The sequence below is a fragment of the Capra hircus genome, chromosome 29, assembly GCF_001704415.2.
Source record: "Capra hircus breed San Clemente chromosome 29, ASM170441v1, whole genome shotgun sequence".
Lineage (NCBI taxonomy): Eukaryota > Metazoa > Chordata > Mammalia > Artiodactyla > Bovidae > Capra > Capra hircus.
Window position 1 is genome coordinate 9344589 of NC_030836.1, and position 24952 is coordinate 9369540.

General features: G+C 39.2%; 2 protein-coding genes across 11 annotated transcripts in view; one reads left to right on the plus strand and one right to left on the minus strand.

Moving 5' to 3' along the window:
- On the minus strand, positions 4182-10412 carry TMEM126B (transmembrane protein 126B). The gene is made up of 5 exons (XM_005699458.3): positions 10260-10412; positions 7209-7330; positions 5982-6175; positions 4804-4915; positions 4182-4518 (listed from the first exon to the last, which is right to left on the minus strand). The coding sequence occupies exons 1-5, from the start codon at positions 10338-10340 to the stop codon at positions 4335-4337; spliced, it is 693 nt and encodes a 230-aa protein (XP_005699515.1). The 5' UTR covers positions 10341-10412; the 3' UTR covers positions 4182-4334.
- The window catches only part of DLG2 (discs large MAGUK scaffold protein 2), a 2364981-nt gene continuing 2350522 nt past the window's right edge, over positions 10494-24952 (plus strand). For 5 of the 10 annotated variants that reach the window (XM_018042817.1, XM_018042821.1, XM_018042823.1 and 2 more), the window contains exon 1: positions 10494-12321. In XM_018042817.1, the coding sequence (XP_017898306.1) occupies positions 12303-12321 (19 nt within the window). In that variant the 5' untranslated portion in view covers positions 10494-12302. The remainder of the gene's footprint in view (positions 12322-24952) is intronic. The other 5 variants (XM_018042822.1, XM_018042825.1, XM_018042818.1 and 2 more) reach the window with 4 other exon arrangements.

Genomic DNA, 24952 nt, shown 5'->3' on the forward strand with positions numbered 1-24952 from the left:
ACTTCTTTGTCTTCAATTATAGATATATAAGTCTACTCACTAATACTGTGCTGTTTTTTTTCAGTTTTATTTTGAAGTTGCTATTGTTATATCTTTTAAGTTCACTACTCTTCTGCTATGTCTAATCTTGGGGAGGCTTTTAGGGGGCCTTGTTACTTTAGTGAAGCTGGTGGTATTCAGGGCTACCAAGATTCAATTATTCATACTTATTAATGATAGTATGACTTTGAAGAGGATAAGATGTTGAAAGTAGAGGAATATGCATTATGTATATTTGGAACAATTTTTTTTTTTTTAATGAGGCCTAGAAAAGTAAATGATCAGGTTCTGTGAAATTCAGCCACATCTGTAGAATATAATTTCCTTATTATTAGATTACTGCTTAAGCTTGGAAATTAAAATGCTCAATAGTTTATACATGCCAATATAATTGTTCAAAAGCAGGAAGAAAATCAATATTATACAGTACACTGCAAGCAATACAGTGTGATACAGTAAACACAAAACAGGATAATCACATGGCTAATAAGGCAGTTGGAGGAAATGGAGGGGAAAAATCCAAGAGAGAAGGTAAGAGCTTATAGTTGGGACCATATCTTAGTCATTGTTATATGACTCAGGGAAAATATCAGGGAAAACAGACAAATGTAAACACATTTATTGAGCACCTTCTATAGGCCAGGTATGGTGTGGTTCCATTTCTATAACCTTACTCCAAAGCAGTCAGAAAGTTTAGGTAAATTGCCCAACACGTGGTATACAATGTTTTTCATACACTACGTCTTAAAATTAGCCAAATAAATGAATATGTATTCAAATGGAAGTTAGAAATTTTCTTTGCTGCGCTTCTTTCTAATATTTTCTAGAAAAATGGTAAACTGAGAACTACAGGCCAGGGAAAGGACTGTATTAGTTGGTGTGCGGTAATGGTAGTAACATCCTGTGAGTTGGCCACAATTTTGATTTACATGTATTAACTCATTTAGTCCTGACAACACTATGAGGTAAGTAGTCTTTATTTCTCATTTTACAGATGAGGAAACTGAGGTGCAGAGAGGTAAAATAGCTTATTCAGAGTCATCCCATTGGTGCATAGTAAGGCCAGGATCTGAACTTTGAGAAGGGAGGTCCAGGCTGTACGTCACACCTCTGAACTATCTTGCCTCTAGAGACTTGCTGCCTCTCTTCACTGTGGTTCACCTAGTTTTACCTTTGGGCTCAGGCTCAGATCAAGATTTCCCTAATTCCCCTTTATGGCCTCTTACAGAGACTTTGACAAGTACTGCTTCCCAAAGCCAAAGGAAAATATTGACATACTTCCCTACCTTTTCTATTGTATAAAAGGCAAATTGAAGTCATGGAGTAAGGGACAAATCTCTTCTGTTTTCAGTTGGCAAGGGAAGTGAACATATAAGTCAATCTCGCTATTTCCCAGATGACTGTCTCGGCATCTGAAGAAACAAAATACCCAGAATTTACAGAGAATTTATTTGATTTACAAATCAAATGGGTCAAAGACGTGAATAGAAAACTCATAAAAGAAGAGGCCAGTACCTTTATTTTATAATCAAATTTAGCTAGATTCACTTTTATGTTTTTCTTTTTCCCTCAAGATTGGGAAACTTTAAAAAGATTGATGTAGCTGAAACTGGAGAGGGACAGTCAGGATGTGAGAAGGGTGAGAGACGGTGGAAAGGTAGTGGGATTGATGGATTATAGATTCTGGTAAAGCCGGAGTAATGTGGTGTGAGAAGCAAAAGATGGGAAGGACAGGAAGTAGTGATCAGAATACGGAGTTTTATAACTGAGAATGTGAAGTGTTTGAATTTATTGATAATGATAAGGTCTAGAGAAACATAATTCGATAAAAATACATGCCACGTTATGTAGGACTTCCCAGGTGGTGCTAGTGGTAAAGACCCTGTCTGCCAGTGCAGGAGACCTAAGAGATGTGGCTTTGATCCCTGGGTTGGGAAGATCCCCTGGAGGAGGGCATGGCAACCCACTCTAGTATTCTTGCCTGGAGAATGCCATGGACAGAGGAGCTTGGCAGGCTACAGTCCATGGAGTCGCAGAGTCAGACACAACTGAAGTGATCTAGCATGCACATGTGTATGTAACTGAAAATTTCCTAGTTGCCAGATTAAAAAAAGCAGCAGATAAAATCAATTTTAATGTATTTTATTTATTTAACCCAGTGTATCCAAGAGTAACATTTCAACATGCAATCAAGATTGAGATATCTTACATAGTAAATCTTTAAAACTTAATGTGTATTTTACATACAATGTATCTCACTTTAGACTAGTCACATTTCAAATGCTCAGCAGCCACAAACAACTAATGACTATTATATATTGGATGGCACAGGTTTAGAGTATGACCATGGGAATAAGTGGTATGATAGAGACCAAGGTGTTGCAAGAAGGGTCACCTATGTGAATACTGGAATTACTAAGAATGTTTTTTAGGCACTAAAAAGCACATATTAGACTTAGATGAAATGAGTTGGAGAGCTCTCTAAGATATACAGTGAAGTGAAAATTAATTTCTATTATATGTATGGATAATACCATTTATTTAAAAATATATAAATTATAAAAGACTATTAACGAAAGAGTCGTGCTAACTTGGTAGTTATCTCTGGAGAATGGAGTAGAAATAGGATGGAGTGGGTGTAAAGGGGGACTTTCATGTCTTTTTATTCTTCTGGATCCTTTGAATATCTCACAATGAGGTTTTCATGTACTTGTTGCTTAATAATTTTTAAGAGTTAATATTAATACCATTGATGTAGTTATCTACTTGACTTGGTTCCCTCTCTCCCTCCTTTCACCTGCCTTTTCCTCAGTTTCAAGTATCATGAGTTATTCTGAGAATATAAGTTGAATGGCTTACTGGCCGTGTTTTTTTTTTTTTTAATTAGCAGGAGTGTATGTGTTTCAGATTGTTACATTTGATGCTGTAAAGCACCTCGTTAAGATTTCCATTTCTGCTCTAGGTTTCTTGGGGCCTCAGATGACCAAATCCTTAAATCTCAAGATGAACATGATTAAGACAGAGAAAAAGCTATGAGATTCCATTGCGTGTCTTATTTATGTGTTCATTTCTGGTACTAAGTTTCCTTAATTAAATGTGTAGCTCAGGAGTGCTATAGCAGACTTAAAGCAGCCTGCTGTGACCTCCTTGTTTAGATTAATCTTCTTAAGGGCAAGGACTGAATCTTTGTACCCCTGGTACCTGTATTAATTAATAGAAAATAGGTACTCAATAAATGTTCTTTCTTTCAAAAATATTTATTTGGCTGTGCTGGGGCTTAGTTGCTGCACATAGGATCTTTAATCTTCATTGGAGCAAGCAGGATCTTTAGTTATGGCATGTGAACTCTTTATAAGTTTCAGCATGTGGGATCTAGTTCCCTGCTGCTGCTGCTAAGTCGCTTCAGTCGTGTCCGACTCTGTGTGACCCCATAGATGGCAGCCCACCAGGCTCCCCCATCCCTGGGATTCTCCAGGCAAGAACACTGGATGAAAGTGAAAAGTAAAAGTAAAGTCGCTCAGTCGTGTCTGACTCTTAGTGACCCCATGGACTGCAGCCCACCAGGCTCCTCCGTCCATGGGATTTTCCAGGCAAGAGTGCCCTGACCAGGAATCAAACCCAGACCATGAAATATTCCAAAGGTTGTCTGCCCTGGGAGCATGGAGTCTTAAAAGTCCCTAGACCACCAGGGAAGTCCCAATAAATGTTCTTTAAATAGCATAGTGAAGATGATTTGTTAATGATTAAAGAGCTACTAAGTATACCGAACTAGAGTTTAGAGGAATGGCTGTTACGTTATTTCTATATTGATTTCTTGTGAACTTTCAACTTTCCCTTCAAAATTTAGGACAATGTCACTTTTCCCCATAGCTTTCCCTTCTGCACAAGTATTTAACAGCTACATCCTCAATATGCTCACACAATTACAGGTATACCTCTCAAACCGTCTCATGCTGTGTGTTCACATTTCTAATTGTGAGTTTCTTCTGGGTAAGGACCATTTCTTATTAAAAGTAACACAATGCCTGAGACCTAGCAGGTGCTCCATAAATGTTTATGAATAAATAAATATATAAATGTATAGATTAGACCTTGGGGCCTCAAGCCTATTTCCACATATAATAATGAAACAGAGACAAAACCTACATTTACTATTTATTGAGCACCTGCTGTATACCGGGCAAAAGGAAAAGAGACAAACTGTCTATCCAGAACTATTTTTTAACTCTTTCGGCAATGCCTGAGTCCTTATAAAAAAGTCCATTCAGCTGATTTAGTGTCCATTCATTCTTCAGTTAATCTTCATGTACAGTTTTCTCAAGTGTACTTTCAAATATTGCATAGTGCTGCAGACCATGAAATATTCCAAAGGTTGTCTGAAGGATGAGAGGGATCACCATTGCTTTTATCTCTGTATGACAAAGCAGCAGCCAATAAAGTAAAACCCTTCCTTTTGGTGGCAGGGGAACAGTATGATACCTAAAAAGGAAAAAGAGTTAAGGATTTTGTCTGTATGTAAATTCTATGGAACATTTGCTGATTTCTCCTAAACTGATCATTTCTGTTCTAGATCTTTCATGTAGAAAGCAAAAAGGGTTAAAATCAGCTATTTGAAATATGAAACCATGATATTTTAATTAAAATGTGTCATTGGCAGCTAAAGAATAAGGAGAATTTATTAACATTAAAAAAAAAAAAACTGGAAGTAAGGAGGTAGGGAAGGGAGGAGGAGAAGGAAGAGAAGGAACAAGACGATGGACTCACTTGAATGCTAGATGCCCATTTTTAGAAAAAGCCAAAGCAGTGGGATATAAAACACCACATGCTATGCCAATCAGTGAGCTTCTAAGAACACAATTTTCCTGGCTTATGTTACCTGGAAAACAAAAGTAAATTTGGCTATTAAGAGTCTTGGGTTCTTCTTAGTTGCATTGTCCTCAACACAGCGAAATAGTTGAAAGAATGCTAGAAATTCAGTGTATGGCACAATATACTGAATGCATCAAAAATTTTAAATGTTTTTATTACTTTATATAAGGGTAAGTTTACCTCTTACTTATACAGCTGGTGCAAAAGCAATTTCACAATGAAGAATATTAAACTAGCAGACCAGATATCTGGATTCCAGATTAGTACATTTATATTATCTGTATGTCAGTCATGTGCTAGGGATACAGTGTAACACAAGAGACCCAACCACTGATCTTCAGGTCAAGTCTACTAAGAAAGAAATACATTAGACAAATATTTAAACAAATATCTTAAACGTGCACATGCTTTGAAGGTAAAATGAATAGAGAATGTATGGAGAAACTTAACCTGAGGGAATCAGATTTCCCTGGAGATGAGGTATTTAAGCAGGTACCTGATGAACAGGGATCACGGGTTCCATTAAATACTAGCTGTGAAACTTAAAAGTACGGGAAGTAACTCAGGAAGTTCTTAAAGTTCCTCAGGAAGTAACATTAGATGCCCATAATATACCAGATACTATGCCAGGCATTCAGCATACATTATCTTAATTTTTAAAACAATCCTGAGGTAAGTACTATTAGTCCTAATTCATAGATATAAAACAACTGAGTCTCTTAAAACAAGTAAGTCTCTTAAATGACTTGCCCAGTGTCATAAAACTTAAGTGAAATATGTAGTATACCAAAGCCTGCTTTTTTTCTAGTATATTATGTTCCTTCTTAGTGTACCTGAACATGTCTCAGCTTAGTATCTTACCTGTTAAAAAAAAAGCCACAATACTATTTTCCCTGTCTGATTAGGAAGATTCTTGTGGCGTTTAAACAGGACAATATATGTGAAGGTACTTTTGTTACTGGTAAAGAAATATACACATGCAAGGGATTATTATCAGCAGTAGCAACAGTATATGTTAATGAGCAATTTTACTTAGATATAAACACATGATATGCTAATGAATTTAAAATTACCTGAACACAAAGCATCTGTTACAAGAAGCTTATAAGAAACTATGGTAGACAAAAATGGAAGTGCAGTCAATGATGCATATGTCTTCAAAACATCATGTGTGACCTTTAAGCGATGTCTGAAAATGAAGTTTGTCAACATTCCAGAGAAAGCAGCTGTTGTTCCAAAAGTCAGTGTTCCATGTATATTTAAAGTCCTAATTGGAAAAACAGAATGAAAGTTAAGTTCAACATAACACTCTTCTAACAGATATATCCTTTCCTGTGTAGTCAGTCGTTATTAACATATTTATGCAACATCACATTTTTCTTAAGCATTTACTCTGTGAAAGGTATTTTGTTTGTGCTAAGGATGGAGCAGTGAATAAAGCGGGGAAAAGAAAAAAATTCCACTCCTCATGGAAACTGCATTCTAATAAGAGGATAATATAATTCTCTTTCTGAGAATAGTGTGGTTCTAAGATGGAGCTCTTTTAAAGAGAAATAAATTTTGGCCAAAAATAAGTATCAGTACTTCCAATGTAGCCAAATTTTATGAGCTAGCTAAATCCAAGAATACTGTTCTTTCTACTGTAAGAATTAATTTGCTTAAGGTCATCTGAAAAAAGTTGTTGACATTTGGTTAGGTATAGAAAATAACTATTTCTTAAGTAGTCCAGATACATGTAAAGTATTTCCAAAACTTCAAAGAAATTTGAAAGATGTAGTTTTGCTTATTCTGACTCATACCTAAATCCAGAAATGTTGAACAATTCAGATTAACGTCCATTGATTTTATTCTTGAGCTCTATTAATCTGAAAGTCAGAATGGTAATGTGAAACTATATGTACATCATGGAATCCTGTATTCCTTTTTGCTGAGTTCAGCAGTGTGGCTGAGGTAAGAAATTCTAAACTGAATTTAATTATAACTGATAATCAGTTAATATAAGTAGTCCTCAAAATGGTGTTCTCTTGATTACCTTTAATTAAAATATGCTTATTGCACAGATAACATTTCAACAATTTTAGAAACAAAGGAATTTCAAGAGAGAAATTATCCAGTCTCAGTATTCTAACAAACGTCTATTTTCATCTGCTCATGTTTCCCTCCAGTTTTTTTTTTTTAAAAAAAGCTTTCTTCATAACCAACTCAGTACAGTTAATAGGATCTTAGATACCTAGAAACCATTGCAATACAGAAGATCTACAAATAAAGTTATTGACTTTCAGTCTGGGTGTGTTTCTTACTTTTCTTCTGTAAGGCATTCAATTTTTTTTTCTATGATTTCGATGACTACTGGTTTTCTGAGTTTTGCATCTCCTAGAGAAGGCCTGGACTGACCATGTGTGTATGTTGGTATCTTGATGTCCTGGAAAACACAAAATTCAGAACCATAATAGCTAATGATGTTAATATTAAATCTTATAAATTCTAGATTCAGATTAAAAAACATTTAGACTCTAGTAAAGTATCAAGTACTGTCATCTGCTTTCACATCCTTTGTTAATGATTTGTTCATTGTTTAGTGGACAGTGGTTTTTTGATTCACGTAATAACTTTGAGAAATTGGTAGGAAAATGGTCATCTCTACTTTTATGGATGAGACAAACAAGGTTCAGAGAGGTTGATTTGCCTTAGGACTTGATGTAGAAGGATTAAGTTACTCAGCTATTTTTGTTTTCCTTACAGTTTTCCCTGAAGGTAGCCAGGCCTGTTGTAGTTCTCCACACTGTAGCTTTTTCAGAGCTGAAAGTAAACAGTAGGTACCTGTTGACAACCATTTTTATCCTCTGTCTCATGAAAGCCCGAGTTTTGGAGATTATGCTGGGTTTGCTGGAGAGGTAGAAGCAGGAATTTCCTTGGAAACCAGCGAGAGAGAACATCAGGAGGAGGGACACCTTCCAGACTAGGAAGAGGCAGTGGATGGCTACCTTGGATTATATAAGTTATATATCTAGCTCGTGAGGAGCACCTAGGGTGGAAGTAGGGCCTCTGCTGGAAACTGCTATATGGTAATATCAGGGGGCCTGGTCCTAAGGCACTGGACTCCAAGGTTGGAAAGTTCCTGTCTCCCAAGTGTGATGCATAGTCAGTTGCTAATATCAAGGGACAATGACGTATGGCCAGTAGCATCTTAACAGAAGGTGAAAGTTGCTCAGTCATGTCTGACTCTCTGCGACCCCATGAACTATACAGTCCATGGAATTCTCCAGGCAAGAACATGGCAGTGTGTTGCCATGCCCTCTTCCAGAGGATCTTCCCAACCCAGGGATCAAACCCAGGTCTCTCGCATTGCAGGTCGATTCTTTACTGTCTGAGCCACCAGGGAAGCACAAGAATACTGGAGTGGGTAGCCTATCCCTTCTCCAGCAGACGTTCCCAACCCACAAATCGAACCGAGGTCCTCTGCATTGTAGGCAGATTCTTTACCAACTAAGCTATCAGGGAAGCCATCTTAACAGATACCAGTGGTTAAAAACAACAACAACTAGGCTTTCAGAAAGGATCCTTTCTAAATATTTTGCTCTGGGTAAGACTCTCAGATTTTTATGAAAAGTCTTAATAGTATTTGTTACATCATTCGGCATACTGGCATTATGGGATTCCAGATTAGCTAGTAAACAGATTTAAAAAATCTATGTCCTTCACAATTTATATGAATCCCTATGTTAACAACATTTGTGGTCAAGGGCAGACTCATAAGTCTCAAATTTCAGGAGTCCTGGGCAAGAGAATCAGAGTGGATTAAACATAAAGGACATAGAAGAGACTTAATAAGATTTTAAACCTTTTGTATGCACAAGAATCACATGAGAGTGTACCTGACATGCTGTCTCTTGAGCTCCCTATTGAAATATCTGGGTTCAGCAGGACTAAAGTCTAGAAATCTGCACCAGTGATTCTGATGCTGGTAGGTAAACGGACACACGTTGAACATCACTGTAATATTCACTTCTTGAATAGTGATATGTGCCAACCCTAACCTAATGAAAGGTCGATTCAAATATTACATCAACATCCCGAGGGCAATTGGATGAGATGGTTGGATGGCATCACTGATTCAATGGACATGAACTTGGGCAAACTGGGAGATGGTGAGGGACAGGGAGGCCCTGTGTGCTGCAGTCCATGGGGTTGCAAAGAGTCCGACATGACTTGACCACTGAATGACAACAATCAATGTTGTGAAGGTATGGGCTCTCTTGAATATTTGTGTGGTATTAAACAAAGAGTAATAATGGACCAGTTTCTTTCCCTATCAGTGAAGAACTATAATCGAGCCAGTTCTTTTTCTTTAAATTGCCTGGGGAGACAGGAAAAAAAAAGTAAAATATTTTATAAATTCCGATTTCTCACAAGCTAGATTTAATCTTTTGCCTCTCTCGGACATCTAAATGGCAAATGGAAGAAACAAGATAGCAATATAGAAAGGAGATTCTATAATCCATCTAATATACATGAAGGCAGATGTCAGTAACATAATTAATCAGAAACTTGGGAAAACTTTTTGTTTCCCTGTCATCCAATTCACTGAAGTCCCGTATTACAAAGAAAACTTTCAGGCAATGCCGTGTACCAACTTCCTATCTCGTCTACACCTCAGTATACAGTAAACACAAACATCCAGAATTATGACCCTAAAATACTGAAACAGGACAGCAAATGTTTACTGCATAGTTTTCCTCAGGCACTGTTATTAAAGCAGAGAAATATACTGATAACTTCCTGACAGAATTTTTTACAAGTACTGAAATGTACAGATTTTGCTATAACGCACATTTCATCTAAAAAGTAACCAGTTCAGGCCACTCAACTGGTCACCACGATTCAATTACACCAGTAATACTGCATCGTGCAAGTTTATAACTTTCAAAGTATCTTATGGTTTTGTAGTGCTTTTGTGTGTGTTGTTTCACTTGACTTTGAGAATTTTATTCATCAATCATTCATCATTTACTCAAACATTCACCCGGTATTTGAAGGTCCCCCAGTTCAGCAAGATGTAGTCTTGTCCTCAGAACCCACAACCAGGGCAGAAGTCAGGATAGAATGGCAGGGGGTTTAAAGTACAAAGCCCCCGAGGCAAGAGAAAACAGGCTCCCTCATTCAGGACTAGGTCTCCTACTTTCTCCCCACCTCTTTTCACAGCAACTGGGGATTTAAACGTTCCTTGCATGGAGTTGGGAACTGTCCTGTTTAGACTTTCAGATCCCTTTAATGTGCATCATTTCAGAAGAGTGTGCCAGCACCTGAGGTCACAGAAATCACGGGCCTCAGCACCCTGGGTCTCCGCCTACCTTAGGCACTTCCGCAGCTCCCACCGGTGCCACACCGGCAACCCGCACGTCGTCTCCAGCCTCACGCCCGAGCGCCGCCATCTTGACGACTCACGTGACTGGCGGTGGGCGGGGACGCAGGGTCCGGAAGGGTCGCGGGCTCACGCCTAGCGCCCGCAGACCCGGCCCAGTCAAAAGCCGCGCCCTCCGTCCTGGCTGTGATTGGGCGCGGTATCTGGAGGCGCTCATTGGCTTCGAGGAGGGCCGGACGCCCGTGGGTCCGCCCCCCGCCAGGCCCTCATCCCCGGCTTCTGCTATTTGTGAGCCTGGCTCCCTCGTTCTCGCATCCCGAGGGAAACGTGGGCCGGTCCTCGCGCACGAATGTGGTTGCGCGGGTTTTTCCTCAGGACACCTCCGTTAGCTGTGCCCGAGCTGCCCGCCCCCTTCACTTCTTCAGGGTGCTCGCCCCTCTGGCCCAGCCCGTGTGTTAAGGCTGCAGCTTCGCGGGCACTTCCTCCCTAGAGCCCCCAACCGGCCGCCGGAGCAGCCCAGAGTAGCCTCCTCCCCTCACAGCCGTCAGCGTCTCCTCTTCAGTCTTTAGTCCCCTCACATGCCATCCGTTCACCCCGCTTGGGAGGGGGCCAGAGAGAAATTTGCCCCTCCACTCCCCTAGAAGACCCCCCCTTGCCAGCCGATGTTTCGAGGTGGGGGTGAGGGGGGCGCTGCGCGAAGGCCTGGCCCCCTTTTGTGCACGTTCAGTGCCCGGCAGTGTCTCCCAGACCAGCAACCCCCGACCCTCCCGTCTCCGCGTCTTAGAGAAGCCAGAATCGCGAGTTATATAATTTCTAGTGCTGCTGTTTCTCCTGCCTGAGGAAACACTTCATCGCGTGGAGGGGTGCGGGACGTTTCTGTGCTCATCTCTATAACGGGGTGTGGGCAGAGGGGTGGCCGTCGGTAGCAGAGGGATTTCTGGTCTTTTCTGCGAAAGGAAGGTGGGTAGTTTGGAGAGAGAGAGAGAGAGAAAAAGGGTGGATGTGGAAGCCACGCAGCCGAACTCTCTCCCATTTAGGAAACCGCGAACCGTTTGCCCAGCTTATGCTCACATGCCTAATACTCCTACAGCGTCTCAGAAAACACCTTTGAGGGAAGGTCTGACTTGTCTCGAGCAGTCTCAGTGTTTTTCCTCGCCGGATAGGGAGCTGCCTGGATGCGAAGAGATGGCATGATTTGACTGACTCCAGTGTGAAGAAATCTTCGCCAACTCATCCTGCATCAAGTGCCCATTGAGTAGCACTGTCACTTTAATGTCTCCATGCCAAGGGATTGCTTTCCTTCTTTTCAGTCCTCTCGGTTAATACATGGGAGGATCAGAATCAGAGGGGCATTAAGGATCAAGCCTGAGGGGCTTGGAGAGCACAGAAGAAAAAAAAAAAAAATTAAAGTGACAGCAAGCTGGATCCTGTCTCACTGAGGGGGTGAGATCCGGAACTTCGGGTCCAGTAAATAGAAAAGGGCCTTTCAGTCTGGGTTCTGCCCCCAGAAAACTGTCCAAACTCACCCCACCTTTTTAAGAGACCATTAAAGAGGTTTTAAAAAGTATTTTGGAGAGGTGAGAGTTTTAAATTTTTCTCTAAAGAATTTGAGGGTCTTTATCATCAACCAGTTCATCTTTGATCATGTGTTGAATAATGAGACAGCTGTGTAAATTTGTTTTGTGCCTTAATTGATTTAGTCATTGAACTCCAGAGATATTGCTGCCTAAAGAGGAGTTTTAATAATGTTTTCTGGGCTTACAATAATTTTCTTTTTAAACAGAATAACTATTTTAGAAGCATTGAAAAACTTGAAAAACTCAAAAGCTATTTTTCTTTAAACTCCTTGGGCACTGTCAAAGTTTGTGGAAAAAAATACAACATTTTTTCTTTATTTGAACGAGAAGACAGCCTGGATTTCAAACAACCAAGAGGTTTGCAACAGTTACCTGGCCCTTGGCCTCCATCCAGCTGGATCAAGTTGAAATCTGAAAAGAGCTCTTGAATCCTGTGGCATTGGAAAGACCCAAGAATGCCAGTCAAGAAGAAAGGTGGGCTATGAGGTTTCCTGTATATGTTTGTCCTTTTTCTTGGTTCTGGTATTTGCAGTTTAAATTGTATTCCATTTGAGAGTAAAGTTTTGCTTGGGGTGTAGTTCTTATAATAATGTCTTTTCTGTGGTGCATCATTCAGTAATACTGTTTTGCTAAAAGAAAGTGAAGTAGGGCTGTCCTATTTAATTATAGACATTTGTGGTTTCCAAATCAGGTGGTCTAAATCACCATTTTGTAATCAGCGTAAATTTGATACCATAGATTTGGGACTTTCGCTTGTTTTCTTAGCTTGTTAAAGGTGACTTTTACATGGTCTTTAAAACAGAAACCTGCACAGTGAAGCTCTTCTTTATGGCTTAAATATTTATCAAGTGAATTGCATAGTTCTAAAAGATAACAAAGTTGCTTGCAGTGTACATAATTGTAGATTATCTTTTGATTAAGAATAGATTTTATGTTTGGATTTACTCTGGTGTAAGTCTTCCCTTTTGTGGTAAATCACAACTTTGGCAACTGCTGTTTGTGCATTATCCAATAACATTACTGGCAAATTCCCCAAATAAGGTTAACGCTGGACTCCTCCCTCACTTGATCAAGATCTGGTGAGTTGCTGAAGTATCGTATATACACCTTGGGATTCTCTTTAGCCTAGATCTACCCCAGGTGAACCTTATTTCTAAGGATCCTTGTGAACCTAGGTTTTTTGTTTTTTTGTTTTTTTTTTTGATGTGGCATAGAAGACCAAATTGACTATAAAATAGTTTTTTTTTTAAGAGTTTAAAACTAAAATTTGTGTCAACACTTTTGAACTCCACTGTAGTAGACTAGTGTAGATCCAAATGTTGACTGGTTATGGGAGTTCCTGCAGTCTAAAACTAAAGCTTAGGAAGAAGGTTAAGGTACAACCTGGCTCTGTATGATGTTTAATCATTCCTGTGGATTTGGAAGGTCCTTTGAGGAAACTTAAAATCAGATTCTTTATCCAACTGGTGTCTCTGGAGATGGGCAGTGATATATAATACCTGTGAAACACCTAGACATCTAGTACACTGGGATTTTAAGACTGGGCTTGTTTCCTCCTCCTGCTCTCCTCCATAATTACTGAGAGAAGTAAACTCTCCACGAAGTTTTGGAGCTACTTTTGCCCAGACCTGACATCATTGGTTTATTTGGAACAAGGATGGTTTGGGGAATGTAGCCAATAAATGGTATGTCTCTTTGACTTATTTGGCATGCAAGGTATTTTTATTCTTTCTACCATTTATTCTGCTGTAGTTAGTGTTCCTTTTGGATTTGTTTTAAACTAGTAATTGAATTAAACACTGTGTGTGTGTGTGTGTGTGGTGTGTGTGGAGAATGAGGGGGTGAAAAGGTATCTGGCAAGAGAGATGAAGGGCACTATGTTCTAGGTAAAACTTAACTAATCAGGGTGAACTTAAGGTTTCTAAACCCAGCAGACTGAGTTTGTTAAAAGTTCCTGCCTTTAAAAGAAGTTATAAAAATTGCTGATACATTATTGAAAACTGTACTTTAGGAGAAATAATTTATTTCCTTCCTCCTTCTCTCTTCTTTCCTCCCTTTCTCTTCTCTTAAAACTGTTAGTACTAAGATATATATTTTAAAATATTATAGACCACTAACCAAACAAGTTACGACACATACATTATATTTTTAATTAGCTAAGCTTACTGTCTGTAGTGTTCTATAACATACATAAAACAAATACTTGAAAGTATAACCTAGATTTATTCTGGAGGGAGCACAGTACTCTCATCTTAAATCTCTTTTTCTTTCTTCATTGTTGTTGCATGTAGATAGGATGGAAGAGTTGGCTTCATGTAATTTTAAGCAATAACTATTCTCATAGAACCTATGTTTATACATTGTTGAATACATTCTTACTACAATAAGAAAATTTCATAAGACAGATTTCTCACTTGTGAAATATTTTGTATGTTATTGTGAAAGTAGAGAGTGGTTTCTCTGATTGGTAACGTGAACCATGGTGGGAAGTGGGAATGGGTGTGACATCTCACTAAGTATATTTTTCTTTTCTTTTCTTTTTTTTTTTCCCGTTCCCTGACCAGGGATTGTACCCATGCCTCTGCAGTAGAAGCACTCTTAACTCCTGGGCCACCAGGGAAGCCCCTAAGTACATTTCTAGCTGCTATTCTTGACTGTTCTTAGATAAGCCAAAGCTACTGTATCTCAAACCCCTATATTCACTGCTAGTTTGTTTTATGACATTACTTAACTACATCTTCCACTCACTTGCTTCACATTTTTATAGATTTCAGTTTTATCAACAGAACATGTCATTTCTTCTTCAGAGAGATTTTTCTCCGAACAGTTGCTTTTCATTCAGAATTCTTTTTTCTGTAGTAGTAATTTGATTTGCTCCCAGCTAAGCCTTTTTGATATCTTTGACCTATTTTAAATTCTGAAAATTCAGGGCTGATCCAAGATAAGTTGTATCAGCATTCTCTGATATGATGCAAGATCATGATGTATAGTAAGGGACTATTTCAGCAAGACTTACGAATTGATCTGATTTCATGTTAGATTGATGCAAGAAATAAAAGTTAATGATAGCTGTGTTATCCCCTGTTTGCAGAACGCTGCTTTTTAATGATAACGTATGTTTCAACAGAATTTTTTAGTACATTGCAGTACATTTTTTCAGCAATTTTTTTGTTCTCTTTATTGTCATTAAACATGTGGGAAAAAAATCAGTGCTTTTAATAGTTTGAAGCCGATGCTTATTTCATTTCTCTGTTTTTAAAATATTGTGCTATTCTGTGCTTCTTTTAAATTGGTATAGAAGTCTATCTGATGTTATTAATATACATGACATTTTATTTCCTTTGATGACTTCTTTTGCAACTGTTCTTAGTGATGTAATGGAGTGTGTATGCTATCTAGTGAAACTTAAACATGATCACTTTCATAATTCATTGTTTAGACATTGTTCTTTTTAAAGGAAGTTGAAGAATGTTGTGTAATTGGAATCCCAAGACATGATATTGCCATGTACCATTCTTGAAATTGAGATTGTTGTTTCCTGGGCTTACACTCTTTCCAACTGGTTGACTATATACTTCATAAAAGTGTCATTTCTGTTTTTCTTCTTTCCCCTCCTTCTGGGAAGGAAACTTATAACTCTTTAAGTTTATTGTTTCCTCAGTTAAAATTTTCTTACTTGTTTCCTGCACTTCGTGGCTTAACTTCTTTTTTGTAGGATCTCACTATTTTATATTTGCCTTTCATTATCTGGGTATGGACTTCCCTGGTAGTTCAGTGGTAGAAAATCTGCCTGCCGATGCCAGAGACGGGGGTTTGATCCCTGGGTCAGGAAGATCCCTTGGAGAAGGAAATGGCAACCCATTCCAGTATTCTTATCTTGGAAAGCCCATGGACAGAGGAGCCTGGTGGGCTACAGTCCATGGGGTTGCAAAAGAGTTGGACATGACTTAGCAACTAAACAACAATAATAATCTGGGCATACTCTTTTTCTATCTGTAGCTTTTCTTCAATTATTAAAATAATTTCATCAGATTCTCTAAAAAGGGGAAAATATGTAACTAAATTTATTGGCTCTGAGTAGCTATTTTATCTCTTTTATATATACTTCACCAAGTTTTTGTTTGAATTTTTGTGCTTGCCATACCAGGGTTATATCCAGATGCTTTTTCCATTTCAGTAAAACTTGATGCTTTTTCTTTTTCCAAGCTAGTAGAATTCAAGAGTTAAGCCCCAAATCTTCCCAGAGAGGGATGGGAAAAGGCAGTTTTCAGACTTTAGTAATTTCTGTAAATTAAAATAAGATAACGTCCTGAAGATTTTCTTAAATTTGAAATCCTTCAAAAGGATCATCTTGAGCTTGGTTGAGAGTGTTATTAAAAGTCATGAACCCACAGACTCTTGATGTTGGAAAATAATTATCAATCCAGGAGGCATCTTGGAATGATAAGAGATCATTCTGGAGAGAAAAATAGAAGAATATTCTTTGTATTAAAGTACTCATTGGGAGTATATTATGAAGCAAACAGTAGGCGTGGTGCTAAACTTATTGTTAATTGAATTTATTTTGTAGTTCTTATGTATAGGGAAAGTTGCAAATGATATGCTAATAAATTGATACCATATACTATTTGAACTGTTAGGTTTTTGGGAAACTGTCCGTGCTCCATTCATGATAGAATATTTGATCTTTCTTTTAGGCCTTTGATTGGTTACATCTTTGGATAGAAAAGTCTAGTCAATGAGAAGATGTACACAAAATATTGGACTTTTAAAACATTGAATTCAGATGTTTCGCTCATTTATGCCTTTGCCAAACAATTAATTCCTCACTCTTCTATAACAATACATTCCATAAACTGTAAGACTGTTCATTCCTCTTTTTTAATTATATACTCATTATATTCTCTTATTTCTTAATATTTACCATGTAGCCACACAAGAGGCTACAAAACAGATGTGTTTTTAGTATAATGCTGAGGTGCATAAAATCTTTTTTTTTTTTTTAAGTGGGGCAAGAGGACGTGTCCCCCAGCTATAATTCCTGCTCAGGAATTTGTAGCAGTCAAGGCACGAGGGCTCTGTATCCTCAATGTAGGTTGCTTTCTCAGCAAAGGATCATGAGTTTTACCTCAGTCATTCTGAATTCCAGGTAGTAAGCTTTCTGCATAGGTTTAGTTTTCAGTTTTTCAAAGCTATTTCAAGAATTATGGCCCAGTCACCTCCATTATGAAACATTTCTCCTGACCTCATTTGTTTTAGGATTGAAGATTCAAGTGGAAATGATGTATTATAAAGTAGAAAATCCTGTGAAAATAAATTATTAAGTTAAAACTTCCAAAGATTATGAGTAAGATTGTGTATCCTATTTCTCCTGATGGCACATCTTACCAGCCATTAAGGCCCTAAGTCTGTTAGTGCAAGGCTCTGAGGGGTCTGTAGGGTATCTGTCATTTTGGAGAGCTATGACATCTTTATCATTGAATGTGTGGTGAGACCTGAAATAAGCCTGTTAAGTCCTGTTCTATTTAAAATACCATATAGATAATAAACTAAAAATTTATTTTAGAAGGTAAACTTGTGTACATATTTAGGTAAATAGCTTTCCTTCCATTTAATTATTCAATCATTTATCCATTCAACGGAGATATATTGAATGCCTATTAATAGGCACAGGCACTGTGCTCGGTGTATGTTCTGCAGTGGCAAATGGTATTCAGTCTGACTTTATGATGCTTAAAATTTATTAGGGGACAGATAGGGAAAGAGGCAATTTCAGTGTTGCATTTCATGTTCATTTCTTTGAACCATGTCCTCCATCATCATCAGTTGCAGTGATGTTGTGGGAGAAACCTAGACCTGGCTTAGAAGACCTGGCTTCCGAAAGAAGGGACAAGATTAGATGATCATTGACCAGGACTCTCATTCTGTAGATTTAGGTGTGTAAGAAATATCTTCATTTTCCACAGTTAAGCTTTGTTTCTGACTCTTAATTCCTAAGTTATGGGCAGAATCACTCCAATCCTTTTTGAGGTTTTCTGTCTTTCCTGGACTTATGATAGGGCTCCATCTGGCATGAGGTCTACTCTGGTCATTGATCATCTGAGTGTAACAGTTTACCTCTGAGTCATGAGTTGTTTTGTCTAGATAGTTCTTTCTTGTCTAGCAACAATTGCTACTTCCAAGACATGGATTTAACATTCCCCATCCCTCCCCAGCCCCCACAGAATTTCTGTGTTCCTGTTTGCCTAGCTGCATAATGTTGCTTTTCCTCTCTGGGGTCTTTCTGCCTCTCAGGCAGTGCTGCCAGGAAACAGCCTAGATACCTGCAGCCTTGGGTTCCAAAAACTTCTCTTACTTTTCAGCTGAGAAAATCTTTTCTTAGACTAGGGAGGGGCTGGAAGATATTCCTCTCTCTGCATGTACCTGAGAATCTCTCTTTGATCTTTGAAACAAACTCTTTTATTCAGAGGGTTTAGGCTTTTGGAAAGCAAAACTGGAATAACTATAAAATTCCTTCAGTTTTCTGTTCTAGTACATACCTCTCCGGAGGCAATACAACACAAAATCAGTTACCAGCTTGAAGGATAAGAAAGGAAATGGGAACATGTAGAGAGAGAAGGCAATGGCACCCTCTCCAGTACTCTTGCCTGGAAAATCCCATGGATGGAGGAGCCTTGTGGGCTGCAGTCCATGGGGTCGCTAAGAGTCGGACACGACTGAGCGATTTCACTTTCACTTTTTACTTTCATGCATTGGAGAAGGAAATGGCAACCCACTTCAGTATTCTTGCTTGGAGAATCCCAGGGATGGGGGAGCCTGGCGGGCTGCCGTCTATGGGGTCACACAGAGTTGGACACGACTGAAGTGACTTAGCAGCAGCAGCAGAGAGAGAAAAGATTAAGATATCAAAGTACCAATCTCCCATATGTGCTTCTTCACATGCCTTCTTATGACAGTGCCACCAGGTGACCTTGTGAAAATCATATCTTTCTGAACCTCAGTTTCCTTTTCTGAAACAACATTAGTAATATGTTGTTTCTTTTCCTCATAAAATAAGATAATGTATATGAACTTTACTTTTATAAAATAAAGTTAGTGATAGAATTAGGACGGGAAGCTTATCCATTGTTCTTTGCACTGTATGAGTATGGTGTTCTTAGATCCACTGAGTGGTGTCGTGGTGCAGAGGAGGAAAGCTCTGGGAGTGGAGGAGAGCCCTGGGATGGAATCCTACCTTTTCCATCAGCTGGATATGTTATCTAAAAATCAACAGGTTGAGCTTCAAACTTCTCATCTTAAGTTATAACTGCTACAAATAATACCCAAGGGGCTTCCCAGATGGTGCAGTGGTGAAGACTCTGCCTGTCAATACAGAGATGCAAGCAACATGAATTTGGTCCCTGGGTCGGGAAGATCCCCTGAAAAAGGAGGTGGCAGCTCACTCCAGTGTTCTTGCCTGGAAAGTTCCATGGACAGAAGAGCCTGGGGAGCTGCAGTTCATGGGGTTGCAAAGTCAGACACGATTGAGCAACTGAACACACACAGAGTAATACTCCACTCTTAGGATTCTTGAGATAGTCAAATAAAGATACCTAGCCATGTGAAAATTGTTTTGAGAATAGGGAGGTGCTACAGGTGCTTTCTTGAGATTGCATCCAAGTACTGCGTTTTGGACTTTTTTGTTGACCATGATGGGTACTCCATTTCTTCTAAGGGATTCCTGCCCACAGTAGTAGATATAATGGTCATCTGAGTTAAATTCACCCATTCCAGTCCATTTTAGTTTGCTGATTCCTAGAATGTCGATGTTCTCTCTTGCCATCTGGTGTATGACCACTTCTTCCAATTTGCCTTGATTCATGGACCTAACATTCCAGGTTCCTATGCAACATTGCTCTTTACAGCATCAGACCTTGCTTCTATCATCAGTCACATCCACAACTGGGTATTGTTTTTGCTTTGGCTCCATCCCTTCATTCTTTCTGGAGTTATTTCTCCACTGATCCCCTGTGGCATATTGGGCACCTACCATCCTGGGGAGTTCCTCTTTCAGTATCCTATCATTTTGCCTTTTCATACTGTTCATGGGATTCTCAAGGCAAGAATACTGAAGTGGTTTGCCATTCCCTTCTCCAGTAGACCACATTCTGTCAGACCTCTCCACCATGACACATCCATCTTGGGTGGCCCCCCATAGCATGGCTTAGTTTCATTGAGTTAGACAAGGCTGTGGTCCGTGTGATCAGATTGGCTAGTTTTCTGTGATTATGGTTTCAGTGTGTCTGCCTTCTGATGCCCTCTTGCAACATCTACCGTCTTACTTGGGTTTCTCTTACCTTGGATGAGGGGTAAACTTCACGGCTGCTCCAACAAAGTGCAGCCGATGCTCCTTACCTTGGATGAGTCGCCCGTCCTGACCTTGAACATGGAGTAGCTCCTCTTAGCCCTCCTGCGCCCACACAGCTGCCGCTCCTTGGACGTGGGGTTACTCCTCTCCGCCGCCCCTGACCTCGGATGTGGGGTTGCTCCTCTGTTCGATTCCAAGGCAAACCATTCAATATCATGGTAATCCAAGCCTATGCCCCAACCAGTAACTCTGAAGAAGCTGAAGTTGAATGGTTTTATGAAGACCTACAAGACCTTTTAGAACTAACACCCAAAAAAGATGTCCTTTTCATTATAGGGGACTGGAATGCAAGAGTAGGAAGTCAAGAAACACCTGGGATAACAGGGAAATTTGGCCTTGGAATATGGAATGAAGCAGGGCAAAGGGTAATAGAGTTTTGCCAAGAGAATGCACTGGTCATAGCAAACACCCTCTTCCAACAACACAAGAGAAGACTCTACACATGGACATCACCAGATGGTCAACACCAAAATCAGATTGATTATATTCTTTGCAGCCAAAGATGGAGAAGGTCTATACAGTCAGCAAAAACAAGACTAGGAGCTGACTGTGGCTCAGATCATGAACTGTTTATTGCCAAATTCAGACTTAAATTGAAGAAAGTAGGGAAAACCACTAGATCATTCAGGTATGACCTAAATCAAATTCCTTATGATTATACAGTTGAAGTGAGAAGTATATTTAAGGGCCTAGATCTGAAAGAGTGCCTGATGAACTATGGATGGAGGTTTGTGACATTATGCAGGAGACAGGGATCAAGAACATCCCCATGGAAAAGAAATGCAAAGAAGCAAAATGGCTGTCTGGGGAGGCCTTAAAAATAGCTGTGAAAAGAAGAGAAGTGAAAAATAAAGGAGAAAAGGAAAGATATAAGCATCTGAATGCAGAGTTCCAAAGAATAGCAAGGAGAGAGAAGAAAGCCTTCTTCAGCAATCAGTGCAAAGAAATAGAAGAAAACAACAGAATGGGAAAGACTAGAGATCTCTTCAAGAAAATTAGAGATACCAAGGGAACATTTCATGCAAAGATGGGCTCCATAAAGGACAGAACTGGTATGGACCTAACAGAAGTAGAAGAGGTGGCAAGAATACACAGAAGAACTGTACAAAAAAGATCTTCACGACCCACATAATCACGATGATGTGATCACTCACCTAGAGCCAGACAACCTGGAATGTGAAGTCAAGTGGACCTTTAGAAAGCATCACTACGTACAAAGCTAGTGGAGGTGATGGAATTCCAGTGGAGCTATTTCAAATCCTAAAAGATGATGCTGTGAAAGTGCTGCACTCAGTATGCCAGAAAATTTGGAAAACTCAGCAGTGGCCGCAGGACTGGAAAAGGTCAGTTTTCGTTCCAATCCCAAAGAAAGGCAATGCCAAAGAATGCTCAAACTACTGCACAATTGCACTCATCTCACATACTAGTAAAGTAATACTCAAAATTCTCCAAGCCAGGCTTCAGCAATACGTGAACCGTGAACTTCCTGATGATCAAGCTGGTATTAGAAAAGACAGAGGGACCAGAGATCAAATTACCAACATCCGCTGGATCATGGAAAAAGCAAGAGAGTTCCAGAAAAACATCTATTTCTGCTTTATTGACTATGCCAAAGCCTTTGACTGTGTGGATCACAAGAAACTGTGGAAAATTCTTCAAGAGATGGGAATACCAGACCACCTAACCTGCCTCTTGAGAAACCTGTATGCAGGTCAGGAAGCAACAGTTAGAACTGGACATGGAACAACAGACTGGTTCCGAATAGGAAAAGGAGTACGTCAAGGCTGTATATTGTCACCCTGCTTATTTAGCTTATATGCAGAGTACATCATGAGAAACGCTGGGCTGAAAGAAGCACAAGCTGTAATGAGGATTGCCAGGAGAAATATCAATAACCTCGGATATGCAGATGACACCACCCTTATGGCAGAAAGTGAAGAGGAACTCAAAAGCCTCTTGATGAAAGTGAAAGAGGAGAGTGAAAAAGTTGGCTTAAAGCTCAACATTCAGAAAACGAAGATCATGGCATCTGGTCCCATCACTTCATGGGAAATAGATGGGGAAACAGTGGAAATAGTGTCAGAATTTGTTTTTATGGGCTCTAAAATCACTGCAGATGGTGATTGCAGCCATGAAATTAAAAGATGCTTACTCCTTGGAAGAAAAGTTATGACCAGCCTAGACAGCATATTCAAAAACAGAGACATTACTTTGCCAACAAAGGTCTGTCTAGTCAAGGCTATGGTTTTTCCTGTGGTCATGTATGGATATGAGAGTTGGACTGTGAAGAAAGCTGAGCGCCAAAGAATGTATGCTTTTGAACTGAGGTGTTTGAGAAGACTGTTGAGAGTCCCTTGGACTGCAAGGAGATCCAACCAGTCCATCCTAAAGGAGATCAGTCCTGGGTGTTCATTGGAAGGACTGATGCTGAAGCTGAAATTCTAATACTTTGGCCACCTCACGCGAAGAGTTGACTCATTGGAAAAGACTCTGATGCTGGGAAAGACTGAAAGCGGGAGGAGAAGGGACGACAGAGGATGGGATGGCTGGATGGCATCACCTACTCGATGGACATGAGTTTGGGTGAACTCTGGGAGATGGTGATGGACAGGGAGGCCTGGCATGCTGTGATTCATGGGATCTCAAAGTGTTGGACACGAGAGAACAACTGAACTGACTGACAGATGCTTAGCAGAATGCCTTTTCTTTTTGTTCCAAGGAAAAGGAAAGCTGTGTTCAGAGTCAGAATCGCTTTCCATCAGTTTTCTGAGTCAGCTCCTGGTCAGCTCCTGGAGTAAGCCTGCCCAGATGTGGCAGGTACATATCTGGTTACAGAAAAGAAGTGCCACAATATGCTTTCTACTTTTTGATAGACTAGGATGATGTTCTTATGAGTTATTTCTTCCCTTTCAATGTTGCTAAAGTAACTTAAACCATTCAGTATTTACAAAATGATTGCAGTCTTTTGATCTGCATTACATCTGGCCATACATTTCCCCCACAATTTAAACCCCATGTGTTTTCTATTTTTTCGTCTTTTTTTCCCCTAATTTGTTACAACTGGAACAAGGCATTTTTTAGTATTACGCTGAAGATGCAGTTTGCTGTCTTTTCTATTTGTTACTATTTTAAGCTTATACTTTTCTTATTTTCTCTTCAGTAATTCTATAGAAAAGCTGAAAGAATGACTTACCTGAAAGGTGGCAACATAAATTCACCATTTTAGTTTAATACCTTTTTGTGTCAGTAGGGGAGAGTCTCATCAACAGATACTTGAAATATATTAAAAAAAAATTAGGGGGAGGAGTAAAGTATAATTACAGAAAATTACAGAAAAAAGGACAATTACAGAAAAAAGAAATATTGTGATCCTTTTGCAGTAAGTTGAGTTTCAGTATGGCATAATACTTGAAAGTATGGGCTTTGGTGCCAGATGGACCATGGTTTATGTCCTGGTTCCAGCACTTGTTTTGTCACCTTGGAATAAATGAAATTACTTCATTTCTCAGTTTGTTTCCACATTTGAGGAATGTGTATTTCTTGGGGTACTTGGGAAGATTAAATAAGGTGATCCATGCAGAATACTTAGCATTACTCAACAAATGGTAGCTAATTTTATTAGTAATAAAATGATACATTTGTTTTTATCACCTTGGACTTTATATTTTAATATTAAAGCATCTTTTTAAAGGCCTAGTATCAGGATAACTTTTCTTTGGCATCCATCATTTTAGTATTTTCACATGAGTATTCATCATTTTATTATTTTCATATGAATATTTTTTATATGGGGCTTCCCTGGTGGGTCAGTGTTAAAGAATCTGCCTGCCAATGCAGAAGACTCAAATTCTATCCATGGATTGGGAAGCTCCCTTGGAGAAAGAAATGGCCACCCACTCCCAGTGTTCTTGCCTGGGAAATTCCAAGGACAGAGGAGCCTGGGGCTATAGTCCATGGGGTTGCAAAGAGTTGGACATGACCTAGCTACCAAAAACAACAACAGATCCTTAATTTACAAAATAACAAAAATGATAATGTTAACAGTAAGAATTAAGCATATATACTTCCCCAAAGAAGAATATATATATATATATATATACACATATACATGTACACACACACACACACACACACATACACACACACTTTTATTTGAGGGACTTCCCTGGTGGTTCAGTGGTTAAGACTCTTAAGCTTGCAGTGTATGGGACACAGGTTCAGTCCCTGGTCAGGGAACTAAAATCCTGTATGCTGATGGCTTGGCCACAAAAATTCTTTTTTTCTAATTTGGTGTTTATAATGTCATATAAGTAATGATCAAAAACTGTTCAATGATGTGTATATTCACTTCAGATGGCATGAGAGGGGGGAAACTGTCATCATTCTTTCTTGTTTCAATTGATACATAGCATATTGTAGTTAAAATGATCTTTATAAAACTTTACAAATGGTCGTGCTCATCTTTATTAAAAATTTTTCCATGGCTTCTTATTCATTCTTCAGGAAAAGGCCAAACAGTATGATCTGTATGGTATCAATTTACTTCTCTGTTCTCTTGGCACCTGGTACCTCATCATAGCATGACCATACTCTATTTTAATCTTTTACTTTGTTTAAATTTTCTACTTAATTATCTTTACCTTCAGACAGAAGACATCCCTGAGAGGGTAGAATATTTATCTTTTTTAGCGTTGAGCG

Excerpts from the sequence above, each read along its gene's own strand:
- TMEM126B (XM_005699458.3), bottom strand. The coding sequence starts at position 10,340 with ATGGCGGCGCTCGGGCGTGAGGCTGGAGACGACGTGCGGGTTGCCGGT. Across the intron at positions 6,176-7,208 it reads GAATGCCTTACAGAAGAAAA|GACTTTAAATATACATGGAA; the intron begins GTAAGAAACACA and ends TTTTCCAATTAG. Across the intron at positions 4,916-5,981 it reads AACAGATGCTTTGTGTTCAG|GTAACATAAGCCAGGAAAAT; the intron begins GTAATTTTAAAT and ends TTTGTTTTCCAG.